An 18,149-nucleotide genomic window follows, 5' to 3' on the forward strand; every position below is an offset into this window, starting at 1 on the left:
TGTCTAAGATGTTTTCTGAAGTTATTTTCTTGGCCTGGGCTCAAGTCCCTCTTATCTGACCAATGCCATGGTAGCAGCTCTTCCTTCTGACCTTCAAGGCCATTCTCAATTCCCTCTACACCCTCCTCCCCCACATTTTAGTGTATGCAACTCAGATACCTCCCTTCAGGACTAGTCATACTGGGAAGAGGGCAGGTTAGTCTTGGAAGAAGATGACCAACAGCTAGTCCCTAAATCCACTAGGCTTTTCCAAAAAGTAGCTTTCCCATAGCTTCTTAGTAAAATTTGCAAAGCCTTAGGGCTAATGGATCCATGGATGGGAAAGATATTCTGTCTGGCTAGCAACCCTGCTTTATCATAGGTTCTTCAAACTCCCTCACAATTTCCCCATCGTAGGATTGGTTTCTGGGACAATAATAAGTAAGAATGGCAAAGGCAACCCTAAATATTGAGAGGAAAGGAAAATGGACATCCTGCAGCACAGAGCACATGTGGGTACAGACCTAGCCACAAGGGTCTCCCTGGCTACCTCAGGCAAAGTATAAATAAACTAGCTAAGACTTTCACTGTGAGTGCTACTCTGGGCAGTGCCCAGTAACATGCTAAACCATGTGTCCAAGATAACTTTGGCTAATGAACTGGAAAACAGACTTTAAACCCAAGCTGATCCTAATACTGGGCCCATTCAAGGGGGACAAGGTTGAAATATGAAATCCATTAAATCTGAGAACATGGTCTGCTGAATCAGAAAGGAATCACCACTATGATTTCCACTCAGAATAGCAAGTAAGGAGAGGAATGAGAATTTTATATGTAAAGATGATCACAGGACTGTAGTATGGTTCCACTTGGATCGTATAAGCATTACTAGTTTGTTTCCAAAAAAGATGGCTACAATCTTTCAACGCTTGATACACAATTCTTTTGACTGCTAAAGTAATTTAAAACATGAAATAGCTGATCTTCTAACATAGTTATATAGCACATTCCTAAGATTACTTCCTATTCCAAAGGACTGGAAAACAAGTAGTGTACCCATCTGAGATCTAGAAAGGATATAGGAAAGTTCAGGCCAATTTCTTTAGTGTCTGATTAAGTCGGTAGAATGCATTCTTCAAGTCAAAATTAACAACTCTATAGACAATCTTGCTGAAAGAGAAACACCATAATTTGGCACATTAAATTCTGTATGTCTTTATTATGTTTTTAAATTTTCTGAAACTATTAACAAATATGTGGATGGGGTGATCCAGGAAAAATTCTTTTTTGACCTTTCAACAACATTTGGCAGTAATCTAGAATTAAAGGAATGAGAAGCAACATATCAAGTTTTTTGGCCACAACACCTGGGTTAAGAATTCTAAAATTATTCCCCACCCTATGGTGATCAGAATTAAAATGGAAAATGTGTTTAGTGTAAGTAATGCAAACATATACAGACTAGGACAAAAAATTCTAACTTGCCTAGAGTATTAATATAAAAATCAAAAAGCAGGGGAGAAAACTCTCTGAACAAGTATAGAATCAGAGAGCATTCCAAGTGGGTTGTATCTGTCTCTCAAGCTAATGTTAGGATATAGCTTGTTAATAAGCAGCAGCAGTTAGTCTCTGCTTTTCCCAGAATTTATCTCTGGAGATGAAATAAAAGGAGATTTTGAAATCTACAGAAGTTTCTTATAAGGAGGAAATGATCCATTTTGGACTGTCTTGCTCTAAACTCAGTTCTTATTCAGTATCCATCCAATTATTAAGCTTAATTATAACAATTAATAAGCTAATTGGTCTGCAATCATTATCAAGATAATACGTCTCATTTTTTAAATAAGGGAATTATGATGGCCATTCATCAGGCCTTAAGGGTCAGTCTGCATAGGTAAAAAATGCAAAATAGGTGGCTACTAGGTCCTATTGTTCTAATCAGTTAGATATAATGCGATCATTATCTGGCACCAGAAGCTGAGATTGGAGGTCTTCAGAAAATGGCACAATTTGGAACTTCAATTTAAAAAAAAATCTTCCTAATTTGAGGGATAAAAACATTTTTAAAAGTTATCAATAGCTTTTTGTTGCCATTTCAGCTTTGCATCCATATTATATAAATGTTTAGTTCATCCATTTTAGTAGCTGCTGTTTTCTGTTCTTCAAATATAGACAACACTGTGTGGGTATTACGGTGTTTGGTCACTTCTTTTAAATCGGAGGGACAGCATCCTCTTGTAAATAGGCAAAACTGGAATATACTTTAATTCTTATCATCCTCTGAAAATCTGTCATTCTGTTCACTGTATGACACAGAAACTAAGTCCTTGGTTAAGTATCTTAAATTTGTTAGGTATGAAATAAGAGTCCACAATATTTACCTGATTTGTTGGTTCTCTATGTGTACATACAGTACATGTATCTTCTATCTTCTGCTGTTTGACATTCTTGAGCGGCTGTAACATGGAGCTCTCTCTGCACCTTTGCAGTTGATTCCTTATTTTCTTAGTTGTCTCCATAGAGGTTTTTTAAATGTTTTTGTTTTGGATGCTTTAAATACTTTAGCCTTTGTTTAGAATAATCTGATAGATCTGTTAAGCATCTTCAGGGTCTTAATGCTGATTCTTCTAAATACAAATTCCAAAACTGGTATGCAAATGTATCTTTTATACAGATGAAATATCAAGTAGATGAAGTTTTAGCAGACCGAGTGGTAGGATGCACACACCAGGAATTCAGAAAATGTAACAGCCTTTCTAAGCATTAGCTGTCATAAACAAGTCTACACAAATCACTCTCAGCAAGTAGATCCCAACTACTTTAGAGTAGTAAAAATAGAGATCAAAAATCCAAGGAAAATAGTTTAGAAAAGTCTAAACTTGCTTTAGCAGCTCACATTTTTTTTACAAAGCTAGTTCTTCTTTACCATCTTAGCTCTTTCCCCAGAATAGCATTGTTTGGAGTGTTGGAGCTCTCTCTTCTTCCCATTAAACCTGACTCAGCTGAGACAGTGGAAGTGCTAAATCAATAATGGAAGGGATAAATACTAATAAATTTAAGGTCTATTTTTGTCAGTGATTAGGAAACACAGCTAATTATCTATGTTATTCATAAACATTTTATGCATTTAATATAAAATAAGAATTAAGCTAGGAAAAAAATAGAAAATATTTCTTTTATGGGTGGGCACCATAGGAGAAGAGCCATGTTAGTCTACGGTAGCAAAAAATCAGAAAAAGTCTGGTAGCAAGCACTTTTTCCAACTAAAATTTTATTAAAAGCCATAAGCTTTCATAAGCTTCAACAGATGGCTAGACTGAAGTAGGATTTAAACTGGGATGAGATGGGAGGAAAAGGAAAGACAGGTTGGTTATACAGATGCAGGTTACATGTGAGATAGGTTCCATGTACCTATCAATAATTGCAATGTGTTAAAAACCCATTGTGTTTCATGGAGTGTAAGCACGAACATGGGAATGCTCAACACAGTGAAAGATGAAATGAAACAACTACAGAATGACATCTTAGGCATCAGCGAATTGAGATGGACAAATTAAGCCTGTATACATGGACATCACCAGATGGAATACATAGAAATCAAATTGACTATATTATTGCTAAAAGGAGGTAGAAGAGCTCAGTTATAATATCAAAGACATGGCCAGGTGCTGACTATATAACAGATCACAAACTGCTCATGAGCGAGGTCCAACTTAAGCTAAAGAAGAAGAAAGCTAGCCATTTTCCACAATATGCTCCTGAATGTATACCCACTGTTTTCAATGAGAACACCAGGAATCCTGAACTGCATTGAAAGGGAACCAGAGGAGCTGAGGAATAAACTTAAGGAAGTATTAAGGATGAATGTGAAAAGAGACAGCCAAAGATGAAGAAACCATCATTTGTGAGAACTAGTATGTTCAGATTTAAGCTATCTATGCCAAATTGCAACATTTAATTCCATAGCCATCCATTATTTAGGGAATCCATTATTTAGAGAATAAAAATACTAAAGCTGCTGTAATCAATGTATAAAACCCTTACAGTTCCAAAGGGCATGCTTGATCAGTCAACGAGCCTAAGGTAACTAAGTGTTTGAGAGCATCAGTTAAGATGCTGGTGCCTGCACTGAGCTAGAATATGAACTACAAGAGCATTAGAAAAGAAGAACATTATATACATGTACAAAAACAAAAGCATTTATGCAAGAGGTGCTGAAGCCCAAGCAACTAAAGGCCTAAAGTATACAGTATCAGGGAAGAAACAAAAGGCAGGGATTAGCAAATAGAAACTCAGGAAAGCAACAGCTATAATGGATCCACAATCCTAAAATCTGACAACTAAGAGCTGTTTCAATGGAATCATATTTAGAAAGACTAATCTCAGAGCACTTATGCCATTTCATAAAAATAATGTTCTTGAAGCCAGATAACAGCCCCTGAACCAAAATAAGAGAATTAAGCAACAGATTCATCAAATCAGTAAGGGTCTCCAAATACACAATCTATGATTTATTCTATAATTTCAAGAGTAGAATCAGTAGAATTTTAAAGGGACTTCTGGTCCAGAAGGGGTGACTTAGCCTAACAGCAAAACTGCTACATTTGTTGGCATCAAGGAAAAAGCACCTTCCAGTTTGATCCCAAAGAGCTTTTCTGAAGCTACAATATCCACACAGCACATATAAAACAATTTAGTGCACTGATCCATAGTGTTGCAGGAACTCAAGAAAACGTATGCAAAGCTGTCTGGTTGAAGCAGTTTCCACCTCAGAGGGCGTAGCTTTCGGGCTGGTTTTGAACAATACTCTAACTGCCCGACGCGTTAGGGAGTTTCTCGCCAGGAGAACAAGCAGAAAAGAGGCTTCAGACTAAGGATATTCTTAGGACCGATCTGTATCTCAGTAGCTAGAGGAACGGTAGATCTGCTATGCTGTTAACTGAAAGTAGATCCCGATAACCTCGGTAAAACAACTTTCACGAAAAAAGCACTGTGCGTTCCCATGGATGTCTGTTTCTCCGTGTTTGGGACCATCACATTCTAGGGAGAAAAACAAACCTTGGCATCAAATGCCCTGTGGCCTTTTGGACGGTCCCAGCGAAAGTCCTGCGCGACTGTATTTTTTGAGATAATACTTGAAATGAACCAGCCAGCCATCTCTGCCTGCGAGTCAGAGGTGCCGCACATCTTCTCAAACGAACGTTACGGCCCGCGGGATGGTACTGCGGCGCACTCACGGACCACGCCCCGGGACCGGCCCGAAGCCCCACGAGGGGGACCCTGCCTAGGCTAAACGCCCGCCCAACCCACTGCCGAGGGCGGGGGAAGGTCGGCTCACCATCTCCCCTTTTCGCACCTGAGGTCCCATTGAACAGCGCCAGAGAAAAAAGAGAAAAGACCGCGAGTGGAGAACTCCGGTTCATCGTCCTTGTAAGGGAGAAAACGGTGGGCTGAGTTTTCCCGCTCGCCGTCCGCGGCCGCAGGAGGCTGGAAGGGGCGAGCGAAGCGGTTGAGGCGGGCCGAGAAAAGAGGCTCGGTGCCTTTCGCGCGCCCTCCCGCAACAGCCTCTTGGAAGGCTGGAGAGGCTCCGCCGGCTCGTGAGGTGTCCCGGTCTTGGACGAGGGGAAGGGGAACGGAGAGAGATTTTAATCCGCTTCCCACGCGGCTATTCACCAATTGTCGGAATGCGATTCTAACCCGCGGGATGTAACCGATTTGTAAACCGTTTATATTCCTATCTTTTTAATAAGCATGACATTGGCGGAATAAGATTTGTTGCGTGGACGGGACAAAGATAATCCGAATGATCAGATAACCAAGAAAACCGAGTTATATGGAGCCATGGAAATGGTAGTCTTCGTCGGAGCCTGAATAATTTCCCACCTGAAGGCCATTTCCTGCCACTAAACTGCTTTGCCACTAAACTTTGCCCTTACTCTGAACTGGGAGGCCTTAGATATTTATGTCAGGTGGAGGGCACTCTTGGTCTTTTTTCTTTTTACCCATGACTTCTACTATATCTCTGTAAATTAAGAACAACTATAAATTACAGCTTTAGACATACCTTGTACAGACAACTCTGAATCAGATGGATTAATGGTCTGGTTCATATAAGGCAGATTTCTGTATTATGGAGGAAAAGGAAGCTTGACAGATACTTTTATGTATATATGAGAAGGGGTAAACAAATACATGTATTTATATCCTAGGTTTATATTTGGCCTTTAATCAGGAACTCAAGGCAATGTACATAGTGCTCCCTCCTCCCATTTTCTCCACAACAACCCTGCACAGCAACCTTTGGCTGGGCTGAGGGAAAGTGGTTGCCCCAAAGTCACCCACTGAGCTTCTGTGGCCCAGGGTGGACTAGAACCCGGGTCTCCAGATACCAATCTAACACTTTAACCACTCCATCACATTGGCTCTCATTCGCTCTTCTGTGCAACTGAATACACACATTAAAGACTTAATTCTGAATAAATCTGCATATTATTTGACTGAAGGATATGTTTGAGTCAAAAAGGGAAATGTAAAGATGCTCTTAAACCAAGATCAATTCCTGGTTGTCACCACATGAAGAGGCTGACACAGCTTTCTTGGTGACAGTACAGAAGTGGCCTGCCATTACTTTCTTCCAGATGTTTTTCCCAGAATGTAGATCTGGCCTTGGGAAGAGAACAGTGAACCATTAAGGGAGGAGAAGCAGCAACTCAGTCCTGCGATAGAGGGAAGCATCAGAAAGGAACTCAAAATAACCCAGCCTTAATTTTGGTTGATATTCGATGGGGCAGAAAGAACCTCTGACAAGCTTTCAAGATTCTGTTATTCTACGCTACAACAATAAAGAGCATTCATGGAGTCTATTGGGAATGAAAATACATGTTTTAATATACCAACAGGGGCAAATTAAAGTCATAAACTCTATTTATTGTTAAAACAATGCGTTTTTCAAAAATGATGAAATTGCAAGAGGATGCAACATATTTAAAAAGCAATCTGAGATATTTATAGTACATCAAAAAGCAAGTTTGCCTCTTCATACAACTAGGTGGAAAATGGTCCACACCACAGTCAAAAAAAGAATGTGTTGAATGCTCACAGTGTTGGTTTCACTAAGTTGTTTCTCCACCCAGTGTCTGTACTTAGGCAAACTAGTGTAAATTCCTGGAAATCTTGGTCGGCCACAGCCAACACCATAGCTGGTGATTCCTATAAGGTAGTATTTAGAATCTGATAAATAGCATACTAGAGGTCCACCACTATCTCCCTGAAAAATGAAAAATAAAAAGAACAATAATGAGTAGTGACTAATTCAAAAGCGTATGTGCATAAAGGCTATCTTCCTGTCAGCCTTCTAGTGATCATACAGGGGCCAAATATCTTCAGTGACATTTAGGGCTTAAGAGCTCTAATCTTTCACCCCACAGGCTCGTCCTGATGCTATAAGCCCAGCTATGGCAATGTGAGAGTAAAGAATTAGGTCTTCCTCATGGCCACATTAATGCATTCCTCCTGTCCTTGAGTTAGTATGAAAGTGCTGTCCCCACAACAGAGCTCAACTGAGGATGAACAGTTTGTTGTTCTGACAGATTTAATCTAGTTTCAATAGAAGCAGTCCAGTGAAGACATTAGGTTGTATTCATTACTTACTTGTGCTTTATTTGCATTGAAATCAATAGGATAAATTAGTCATTACTAACTTAAATCCTACTGATTAGATTAGAATGAAAGCATTATTTAGTCTAGCTCTAAAATGGTAAAAGCAGCAGTAATTGATCTTTTGTCTCAATCCACAAATATCCCACATATAAAATTATGAAATTGCATCAATTTTAATTTTACTTTCTGAAATTTCCTACCTGCTTCAGTGCACCTGTAATTTGTTAATCTAATAAACCTAACTGGATATTAAGGGAATGTGTCTGAGACAGATTTTACCTGACAGCTATCAACAGCTCCAGTTTCAGAGCCGGCACAAAAAGTAGTACTTGATACGGTTCCTGCATACCAGGTGTATTGATTGCAAATGTTTAGTGGAAAAAGTTTTAGCTGAGCTTCTTGTAATGTGTAGCTGGCTTTACCTGTAAAGAAAACAATAGCTTTTAACTTGTTTACTCTGCAACAAGAATATAAAAATGCTGAATATTGGCAGTTCTTTATCTAGTACAACTCTTCTAATGCTAAGTCCAGTCCATATTTCCTATGCAATCCTGAGGACCTATATTAACTGCCATAAATTTAGAGGGACGCCAAATTCTAGTTAGCAGCTAATGTTGACTACAGATTAATACGGTGACACTGAGAGAGTATCATTTCATCTTGAATATGCCTCATTATCTCATCTTTCTAATGTCTAGCTTTTAATTCAGAAGTCCATGTTGAACAATACTCCATAACACAGGTTTTCCTGCACACACACATGTTGATCATGCGCAAGATCTAAGATATGAGAATAATAATAATAATATCAGGGGTTAAGGCTAAAGCAAAAAATTGAGGAACTACTTGTTATCTAGAGATCTACCAAATAAAAGTGCAAATCTGATATTCATGCAAATTCATAGAATCTGCATCTGTTGATTCTATGATGCAAGTGGGAACTTGCAACTGTGAACAATTTTGACATATCCTTGTGTTAGTGGCACTGTATTTGTGGATGGGGAAAAAGTGGTTTCAATACACCGAATGCCACTTCAGAAACAGCAGCAAATCACTGCCTTGTGCTTAAAGATATGGCCTGTGTACTCATTGGAGAACATTTTTAGCTTGCTCTGCTTCCCAGTTTCTGAGAATCCAATTATTGGCATGGCTGAGTAATCCAAGTGAAGAACATATTAGTTAATGTTAGGACTTTCAAAAGCAATAGATTTGTGTATACTGTACATTTATTATTCCTTTTATTTTTGTGAGGAAAGGGAAGAGACCTGTGTTTAGGTATAGACTGAGGGGTGGGATGAGGTGCTCAGTTAATGGTTGACAAGAAAGCACTGTCTGACTGACAGTTATCTACTTTTTTTTACCAGAAAGTACAAGTACTGATTAGCTGGTGGGTCTCTGCAAGCTCTATAGACTCACAAGCATGTAAACATATCTGTGTTCATAGCTTGCTGATATCAACTTAGCAATTCTTCCATGGAGGGAATCAAACATCCTTTCCAATAAGAGGCATAAAGTATCCACACAGCAGTTAGCCTGTACAAAGCCAGTTCAATATATTTTGTGAGAATATAAGCCTGAGTTAGCAAACAAGACTGCGGTAATACAGTATATAAATGATAAAACTACCACTTTTCTCTAAGTATAATATTTGGTGTAAATGTAATAGTCTTCAAATGAAATTTTCATTGCATATCTATTACTACAGGTAGTCCTCGTTTAGCAACTGTCTCAGACAGCGATCGCTCACAGTTACAACGGTGATGGAAAAGTATCTTTGCAATCAATGCTAGGGGCCAGACTCTTTTAAAAAATGGGTAGGGTTAGGACAAAGAAGCTGATAGCTAGAGCAAAAATGTCAGTGAATTAATTTTATTTAATTACATTTAATATGATGACTCCCCATGTATCTAATAATTTCAATATTAAAAATTACAATTCAATGGCACCTTTTTAAGGGCCCCTGGATGTCCCATCCAAGATTTGGAGCAGAAATGCACGTGCACCCTTGCTAAATAAGTCCAAACTTATTCAGTATCAGCTTTTTCCTTTCCTATTTTGGACAGTAGCTTATGCTTTTACTCTGCATTAAGAAAATGGGACATATCAGGAAAAAAGATGGCTTTACAGCTTTATAGCCTCTTCAAGCAAGTATGTTTAAACTCTTAAAAGTTTTTTTATTTCATTATTTAAGTTTAATTTCTATTCCATTTTCTGTTAAAGTGAATGTTCAAGATCACTAATATTAAAAAAATACAAAACACATAAAATAACAAAAATGCTAATATTGAGTGACCGAGCTAAAAAGATGTGTGTTAACTTCCCTTCTAAAGTTAGATAGAATGGGGGCCAAATGTGAGTCTAGACTACCTACATTTCATGGCCTGAGTATGATACACAAAAAAGCTTTTTCTCATTGTCATTCAATGTCATAGTAGCAGTGGCAAACTTCTATTACCCAAAGAGTAACTTTCCTTCACCTCTGGAGGAAAAGATCTGAAAAATATGTACTGTATCAAGAATCATAGGACTGAAGTCTGAATCTTTGTTATTTGGGATGAAAACTGAAAATAGTCTAACTAGAGACTATTCATAATTTGTTCATGGTCTGTTACTAGTAGGACCAGAATGGCCTTTTGCAAAGAGAAGAGAATACCAGAGAGAAGGAAATGGGCTGCAAACAAGTCTCTTTTAAAGATTGGTATCCAGGAAAGGAAAGAAAGTGAGTGAAAATTATCTCATACATTGTATTGTTTATATCAGACTTCCCCTTCCTATTCTCCTCCAGAACTAGTACATACAACTCCCATTATGCCCAATCAGGATGACTATACTGGGAAGGATGTTTTAGATCTTAAATATATACATATATCTAAAAATTTAAAAATACTGAAGTGCAAATCTGTGAATATCAAGTATGTCCAACTGAGAATTGTTTCCAGAAGCAGCTCCCTCCCGATTGTACTTTGTTTTCTCTGTGTGTAATATGAGAAAGAGAAACAGTTCGGTGTAGTGGTTAAAAGCACCAGGCTAGAAACTGGGAAACTGAGTTCTAGATCTGCCTTAGGTACAAAGCCAGCTGGGTGACTCTGAGTCAGTCATTCTCTCTCAACCCTAGAAATAAGACCACTCATTTCAAGCCACTTCTGAAAAATGTTGCCACGAAAACTGCATGGACTTGTCCAGGCAGTCACTAGGAGTCAAGATGGATTTGAAGGTACCCCCCACAAAAAAAAGTGAGAAAAACTATAAAATATATTAATTGCAAATAAACTTTCTGAGATCACTGAACTCATTCTCACTTTTAACAATAGGTTACTTTAAAGCAAAAGACTTACCTTTTTCCTTTTTCATTCCCCATCCAGTTATATAACATGTCATATCAGAGGTCAAGACAAGAGTTGAGTTAGGCAAGCAGATGGGCTGAATATAGTCACTGTATGTGATAGACTTGCTTAGTTGAAACAAAGCAATATCATTTCTATACTCTTCTGTGTCATAGTAATAATGCACCTTGATGGCTTTTACACGGCTTTTTATAGTGTAAATTCTGTGTTTGAAAAGATGATGCAAGCCAATCACAGCCCTCCACATCTCTGGAGCCCTAGGAGAAAATAAAATATCTTTAAAAATTAGTAATTATTATGGAATTATTGTTTCAGAGATATGAAACCACAGTGACTCTAGGCAGCAAACAAAAGATTATAAACCAAAAGACAATATAACACAAGCAAAGACTATCAATATAATACATGCCCAAGATCTCAGAACATACATATTCAAAATTAAACAACCAACAACCAAATCAACAGCAAAGATTGCTTAGCATTCTGGTCCAAATGCCTGAGGGAACAACCAGGTTTAAATGCCTTGTGAAAGACTAACAGAGTTGGGGCCATCTGAATCTAAAAGGCACCCAAAAAACTGCATTCAGCTTATCTGCGGATAGGCTTATCTGCGAGTATATATGGAAAAACTACTAAGTACTAAAGATGCTTGCCATGAAGGGGCTGAATAATTCTGAGACTAATTATAAGTTGCATTTTCAGTTGAAAACCACTTGAAGCATTTGTTGTGTTGAGCTGTTTCAATTGCTTTTGTTTGATTTGTTCATTGCAAACAGCTGAAAGTCTGTACATTTTGACAATAAACCTGATTTGCAATGGGGGTTGAATAATTTTGATTGCAACTCTTGGTGGCCTTCAGTACCATCAATCATGGTATCTTTCTGGACTGCCTTTAAGAACTAGCAGTTGTGGGCACCTTCAGTGGTGGCTCCATTCTTACCTAAGTTAGTAGTTCTAGTTAATGGTCACAGGGGGGCAGTGTTTGAGCCCTTGGGCACCATGTTATTTAACATCTACATTAAACTTTTGAGGGAGGTCAACCTCATCAGTTGAAGATGAGATGTCATCAATAAGACGATGACAACCCAGCTGTTACCCTGGGCCAATGTGGAGATGCCATGACCGTGCTAAGGGTCTAGATGGAGGGGAAAAAACTCAGACTCAATCCTACCAAGATGGAATTGCTATTCATATGTAAACATCAATAAACATCAAAGTAGTTAGTCTGGGCAGGATTGTACTTCTCCTGAAAGAATTGTTTTATGACTCAGGGTTCCTTCTAGATTCATGACTGGGCCTTTGGCCATCTTTGGCTGGGGCATCAGTTAAAATCCTATCTTGACCAGAATTACCTGAAAATATCAATTAAATGCCAGTGTTAAACTGTTGTGTATGTTTGGATTTTATTGTTCACTGCCCAGAGTCTATATGGATTGGGGTGAGTAATAAACATTGTTAATAAATAAAATAATAGTAGCATGAGTTAGTTTGGAAAAGTTTTGTGGTTACACAGAAATCTAAAAAAAACAACATAAATACATATTCTTAGTATTTGTATACTCCTAAAGTACAAATTCCTATCTTAAATGAAGCTTATCTTCATGTACATTTTTAGAAATAGTGCTTTATTATTACTGTATATACACGCAGATAAGCCGAGAATTTTAAGTGCTAAAAGGCACCCAAAAAACTGCATTCAGCTTATCCGCGGATGGGCTTATCTGCGAGTATATATGGAAATACTTTTAAAAAGTAACCATATATCCTGTAATATACTTGTGGATAAGCCCATCTGTGGATAAGTAGATCCTTGAATTTTTAATCAAAAATACTATGAAAAATGTGGGTTGGCTTATTGGTGGGTGGTGCATTTTTCATGGTATTTTGGTTAAAAATTCAAGGGTCAGCTTATCTGCAGATGGGGTTATACACAAATATATATGGTATTATTGTGATAACAACTTTAAAAAACTCAAAAAGAAGCCCTGATCATGAAGGTAAAAACAGACTACAACTGAATAAGCATATGAGTATCAGCAAAAACTTTCCTTCCTAGTAGTTATTTTTATCTATCTTTGCCTGCTTTTGGTTTCTATTTCTTACAGGTTCCTCTCTCAGTGCAATAATCTTTTCTACCTCATTAATGCAGCATACTTTCATTGCCCTTCTTGCCAAGCCCTGTTGTGTCTCGGAACAAGATCTGCAGCTGGTACTGTCCTCACAGATTTAATGTAGACCAGATTAAGGATTCCCAGATAGCTGATCGATTGGGGGAAGGAGGCTGCCTGATAAAGCAGGAGAGAATGTTTTGCACCTACCCTGCAGATCAAGTGCAGCATCTGACCCACAGGGTAGGACAGCTCAGAAGTGCATTCCCCTCCCATGGATCAGATACTGCAGTTCACCCACAGGGCAGTGAATACTGTCCAATAAAGCAGGAGAGGAGAGGCTTTCCTGCTTTAATGGGAAATATCCACCCATTCTGTGATCACCCTGAAGACTACAAAATCTGTGTTTAAAAATAGCTCTCCCTATTTTTTCTATGTGACAGGCAGGGGGGCATATGTTAAAGTGGAATCTGCTGCTTCTCCACACTATTCCTCCAACCTGATAGGTATCTGATAGCTTGGGAGATCTCAGATAGGTCATGCATTGAAGTGGAATTTGTTCTTTGGACTAGTTGTTAAGTGCTGTCGGTCATGAGCCATCTTTGCCACTCTGAGATTGCAGACCTGGTGGAGAAAGGGTCTTCCATCACCATTTCTCTTGTGATCCCTGTAAGCCCTAACAGCCTGGCTCTATCATGGGTGGCAGGAGAAGTGGGGAGGGATTGCTCTTGGCTTTAGAGAGAGCATTCAGTTTGAAAGAACCAGACTCTCCCACTGCCAGAAGTAGAATGCCTCTGAAAAATAATACTCAGGTAGCAGAGGGAATGGGGTGCATCTACATTAACCAAAGTGACCAACAGGAGCTTAGCAGATCCTAGCCCTGACCATCATTACCAGCATTGTTGAAGAGGCGTTCTAGATTGTAGAGCAAGACTTGTGTCCAAGGAAGAGGGAAAACACTACTTTTAAATTAGAATAGCTAATGTAAGCTGCCCCTGCAGTGGGTTGAAAGTGAGATGAAGGCAACATCATGAGGTTACATTCTCTGAAAAAGTTAGCTGGGCATATTGATGCCATAGTTAGTAGGATCTGATATGATCTTTACTTAGGAGTTTATGGTGATAATTTACAATTATGGAAACTGGTATTGATGGGAGGACTTGTCTGTTGGCTTCTGAGGTCACAAAAATACATAGAATGTCTTTCTATCATTCTTCCTGTTCCAAAAGTTAATTGTTACTCTGAGAATTTGGGGGTCCTCAGATGGAAATACCAGATACTTCTCCCAATCTGGAAAACAGTTCAGGGGAAGAAGATGAATTCAAAAATAGGTATTTAAAAATATAAATTTCCAAACTTAGCACCTATTTTTTTTTATCCATGTAGTTTTCTCACACTAAAATCTATAAAAAGATATAGAGATAGACAATACATACTGGTTTTTTGTACTGCAGTGTGCAGCTGTCAGTACTGTGTGGTTATTAATTAAAGATCCACCACATAAATGGAGAAATCCTGCACCACGCTGATATATTTGAAGGCTAACTTGCCACGGCCATGCCCCCTGGACAGATTCACGTCCACCTACAATCCGACTCCCTAATTGTAGCAGTTCTATAGCAGGTCTTGTTCCACATTCTAGAAATCAAATCACAGTTGTTAGATACAATGTGAGGTTATAAATGCAAACTTCAGGGTTTCTCTGAGCAGGCAGATTTCTTAGTTGCCATTTTTTCTCACAAGTTTCATAAAAACATACATACACCTACAGGTACAAGAACACATAGTCAAAGAGAAATGTTTCAGTAAATAATAGTTTTAGTCTATTTCTTCAAATCATTGTATATAATTTCTTGATTTGTTGCTTTCTGATGCATCACAATATATCAAATGTGTATGAACCATTTGTTTCTATGTTCTTTATAAAGACTTGACCCTCCCTTAATAAAATGCCTCTTGCTTTGCCTGAAGTACTTGTGATTCATATTGTCGGGGGAGGGGTGGCAAAAAAGCCACTCTGCAAAGGTATTGGGAGTTTCTCTCAAATTCAGGGACTAAGTTTTTCTAGCTCCACACCAACTCAGGTGCCTGAGTTTTATGGGTGACAACATGATAACGGAAAAATGACAGCACACATTCATTTTATAATTTTGTTGTATCATTTTATAATACTGTTGTAACTTTGAACGGTTGCTGAACGAGTGAGGATTACCTGTAAACTAAGTTTAGACCCCAGACTTTTAGAAAAACAGTGGACTTTATAATTTAGTACTTGGGAATAATTACTAAATATTTTGTTTTAGAAAATTAAAACTTAAAATAAAAAGTATAAAGTATTTGCCCATCCAATTTAAAATCAGAACAATGCTAGTGTAAGCAGCATGAACCCACCTGGGCCTGTTTAGCATCCTCAGCTTGGATATTGATGCAAAGTGTGTTTGTTTATTATCCCACCTTTCTGGATATAACTATCAGAAAGTGGCTTTCAAATAACAATCAGCAATCATAAAACACAACAAATAAATAAATCCTCCCTCCCTCCAGATCTTTCCTCCAGAGCACTCAGTAGTAATGAGGCAAGGGGAAAGATTACATTTCTGTGGTGCTTTTCACTGATCATTTTCATTTTCTTGATCACTACCCATCAGCTGCTGAATCTCCTATGACATGGGTCCTTTAATTAGGCTCTGAAGTCCAAATCTAACCACACAACTGTTCTCTAGCTAAACACAGTTTCAGGGAAACAATAAGTGGGCACAAATCCAAACCCCACTTCCTTTGTAGAAAGCCCAGTAACTTAAATATAGACCTCTGTGAAAATCCAACCACATACCTCTGCCTGGATGTATCTGAAACTATTTCAGCACCTGGCTGACTCTTACTGGGCTTGAATATTAAGTAGGATTGGGCCTGGCTAGTATGGAGATGGGAACCTCCAAGGAATGCCAGGTCTATAAATTACACTATGAAGTAAAAAAAAAAAAAATCCTGAAAGAAGGCAGCTCCAAGCCACTTCCACACTGTTGCCAGGGTAAGTGTGTGAAGTCACCAGAAGTTGAACTCCATTTAAAAATGTTACCTTTTTGTTTGTGAAGAACTCTAGAAGGACCATATGTACCATATGGATGTTCATGTCCATATATAGCCCAACCTTATTACACACACCCACACGGAATATTACACTCTGCATTAAAAGAAGGCAGATCTGCACTGCACTGGACGTGACTTACAATTTACCACTGAAATATTGCTCATTAGGGTAGACCTCCGAACACTCTCTCAGCCCAACTCACCTCACAGGGTTGTTGTTGCGGAGAAATAGGAGGAGCAAGGAATAATCGGTATGCTCACCACCTTGAGTTATTGATGAAAGCAATAAAGGCGGGATGACACGTGAGCAGGCAACTTTTAGGATAACTAGGTTTAGGATAACTTCCCCATTTACGCAATCTGCATCGCGCAGATAAGGTTTGCAACCCTGACGATCCTTCCCCGGGAACTCTCGTTCCGCGGTACAGCAGCCAGATATCTGGGCAGCTCCCTCCCGGGAGCGGTGCTAAAGCCGCTGTCCAGAAGAGCGCCACGCTAACCCCGCTCGCAACCTCGCTTCGGGGAGGCGTTTCAGCGGGCAGCTGCGCCTCGCGCACTTGCGCTCTCTCGACTAATCCGCTTCCAACGGAGACTCCCGGGAAGGGCAGGGTTTTTTTTTTCCTTTTTTTGGCGGGAAGGGGGAACTACCTAGTGCGCAGGCGGACTTTATCCCTCGACTTTGGCAGCGTCCGCGCGCTTAACGAAAGAGGAAACCGACGTTGGACCTCTTTCTGTAAAGCGCGGTCAGGTTTAGGACCCAACAGCACCGCGGGGGGGGGCGAGGACCGGGCTCACCGTTTGTACCTGCGCCAGCGGACCGGTTTTCGGACGAGGTTTGACTCAGCAGCACAAGCAGCGTCAGAAAGAAGAAGGCTGCAGGGCGCAAAGGCATCATCCTCCCGGAAGCCAAAATGGCACCCGCTTCCCTCTTCCTCACGCTCACTTTTCGCTGGAATGCAGGTGACGTTGGGAAAACCGCGACTCCCTAGGAGCACGCGAAGGGCTTTGTGGATCGCGCGCAGATCTGGGCTACAAAAACCGGAACCCTCCGTGAGATGGCAGCAACGCACTGATTTTGTTTTGCTTTTGTAGTCCAGAAACTGTAGCCCCAGTTTAAAAAAAGAGAGAGAAGGTAGAAGACTTCTTAGGGTTGTGTTAGGACAAAGCTTTCCTCTTCCAAGCATCTTAATCTGGGCAGCCCGGTGCTGACACTGGAAGAAGGCCGTGGCAAACCACTTCCCAAAAATCTTGCCCGCAAAACTGCAGGGACTAATCCAGCAGTTGCCAGGAGTCAACACTGACCTGAAGGCACAAAAATATAAAAATGCTGACACCTTGACCTGCTGAAGAAGAAAAAGTATGGTCCACCTTCCCAACATAAAGCATCGCTGTATGGACCACATTTTGCTCCTTGTCAGGCCTTCTACCTTTCAATCAGAATCCTGCCACTTTGGCAAATACCAGGCCCACTTAACCACCTAATTTACTTGTAATTTCTGCATCCCCTTTTAATAGTAATAACAACAGAGAAGCAGCATTCTTCCAATTGTCAGGCACAAATGCACCCTTTGTACAGTATATACAAGTTGCACAGCCACTATGTAAACAAGCCATATTCTTATTTTAACCTACAGCCTTGTGATTTTTAATATTTTCACAGCCTATATTTTTTTTCTTAGATATATTTTTTTCTTCTTCAACATATTACCGGCATTACCATAGAGTCTTTAAAATACTCTGTCCACTGCTGCCTTACTTCAGTTTGATTCCAGATCATGTTGCACTGTTATTTTTAATTCAATTCATTCTGGTAGAGGCTCTCATTGCCCCATCCCGGAACAACTTTTTGTTTCCATCACAATTGCTCTGTATTTTCTTCACCTCTTGATTTTCACAATTCCTTCCTCTCTTTGACTATATTCTCTGCAACTATCTCTTTCTCTATTCATACATTATGCAACATATCTTG

General features: G+C 39.4%; 1 protein-coding gene across 1 annotated transcript; it reads right to left on the reverse strand.

Moving 5' to 3' along the window:
- Positions 1-7,001: 7,001 nt before the first annotated feature.
- Positions 7,002-17,075, reverse strand: LOC112542360 (transmembrane protease serine 12-like). The gene is made up of 5 exons (XM_088138496.1): positions 16,991-17,075; positions 14,527-14,728; positions 10,974-11,239; positions 7,918-8,060; positions 7,002-7,246 (listed from the first exon to the last, which is right to left on the reverse strand). Exons 1-5 carry the CDS (start codon positions 17,073-17,075, stop codon positions 7,016-7,018), a joined length of 927 nt encoding a protein of 308 aa, XP_087994622.1. The 3' UTR covers positions 7,002-7,015.
- Between the last annotated feature and the right edge of the window lie 1,074 nt (positions 17,076-18,149).

The sequence above is a fragment of the Python bivittatus genome, unplaced genomic scaffold (assembly GCF_059951505.1).
Source record: "Python bivittatus isolate LINGU-HERP-01145 unplaced genomic scaffold, Pbiv_v1 ctg000220_np1212, whole genome shotgun sequence".
Lineage (NCBI taxonomy): Eukaryota > Metazoa > Chordata > Lepidosauria > Squamata > Pythonidae > Python > Python bivittatus.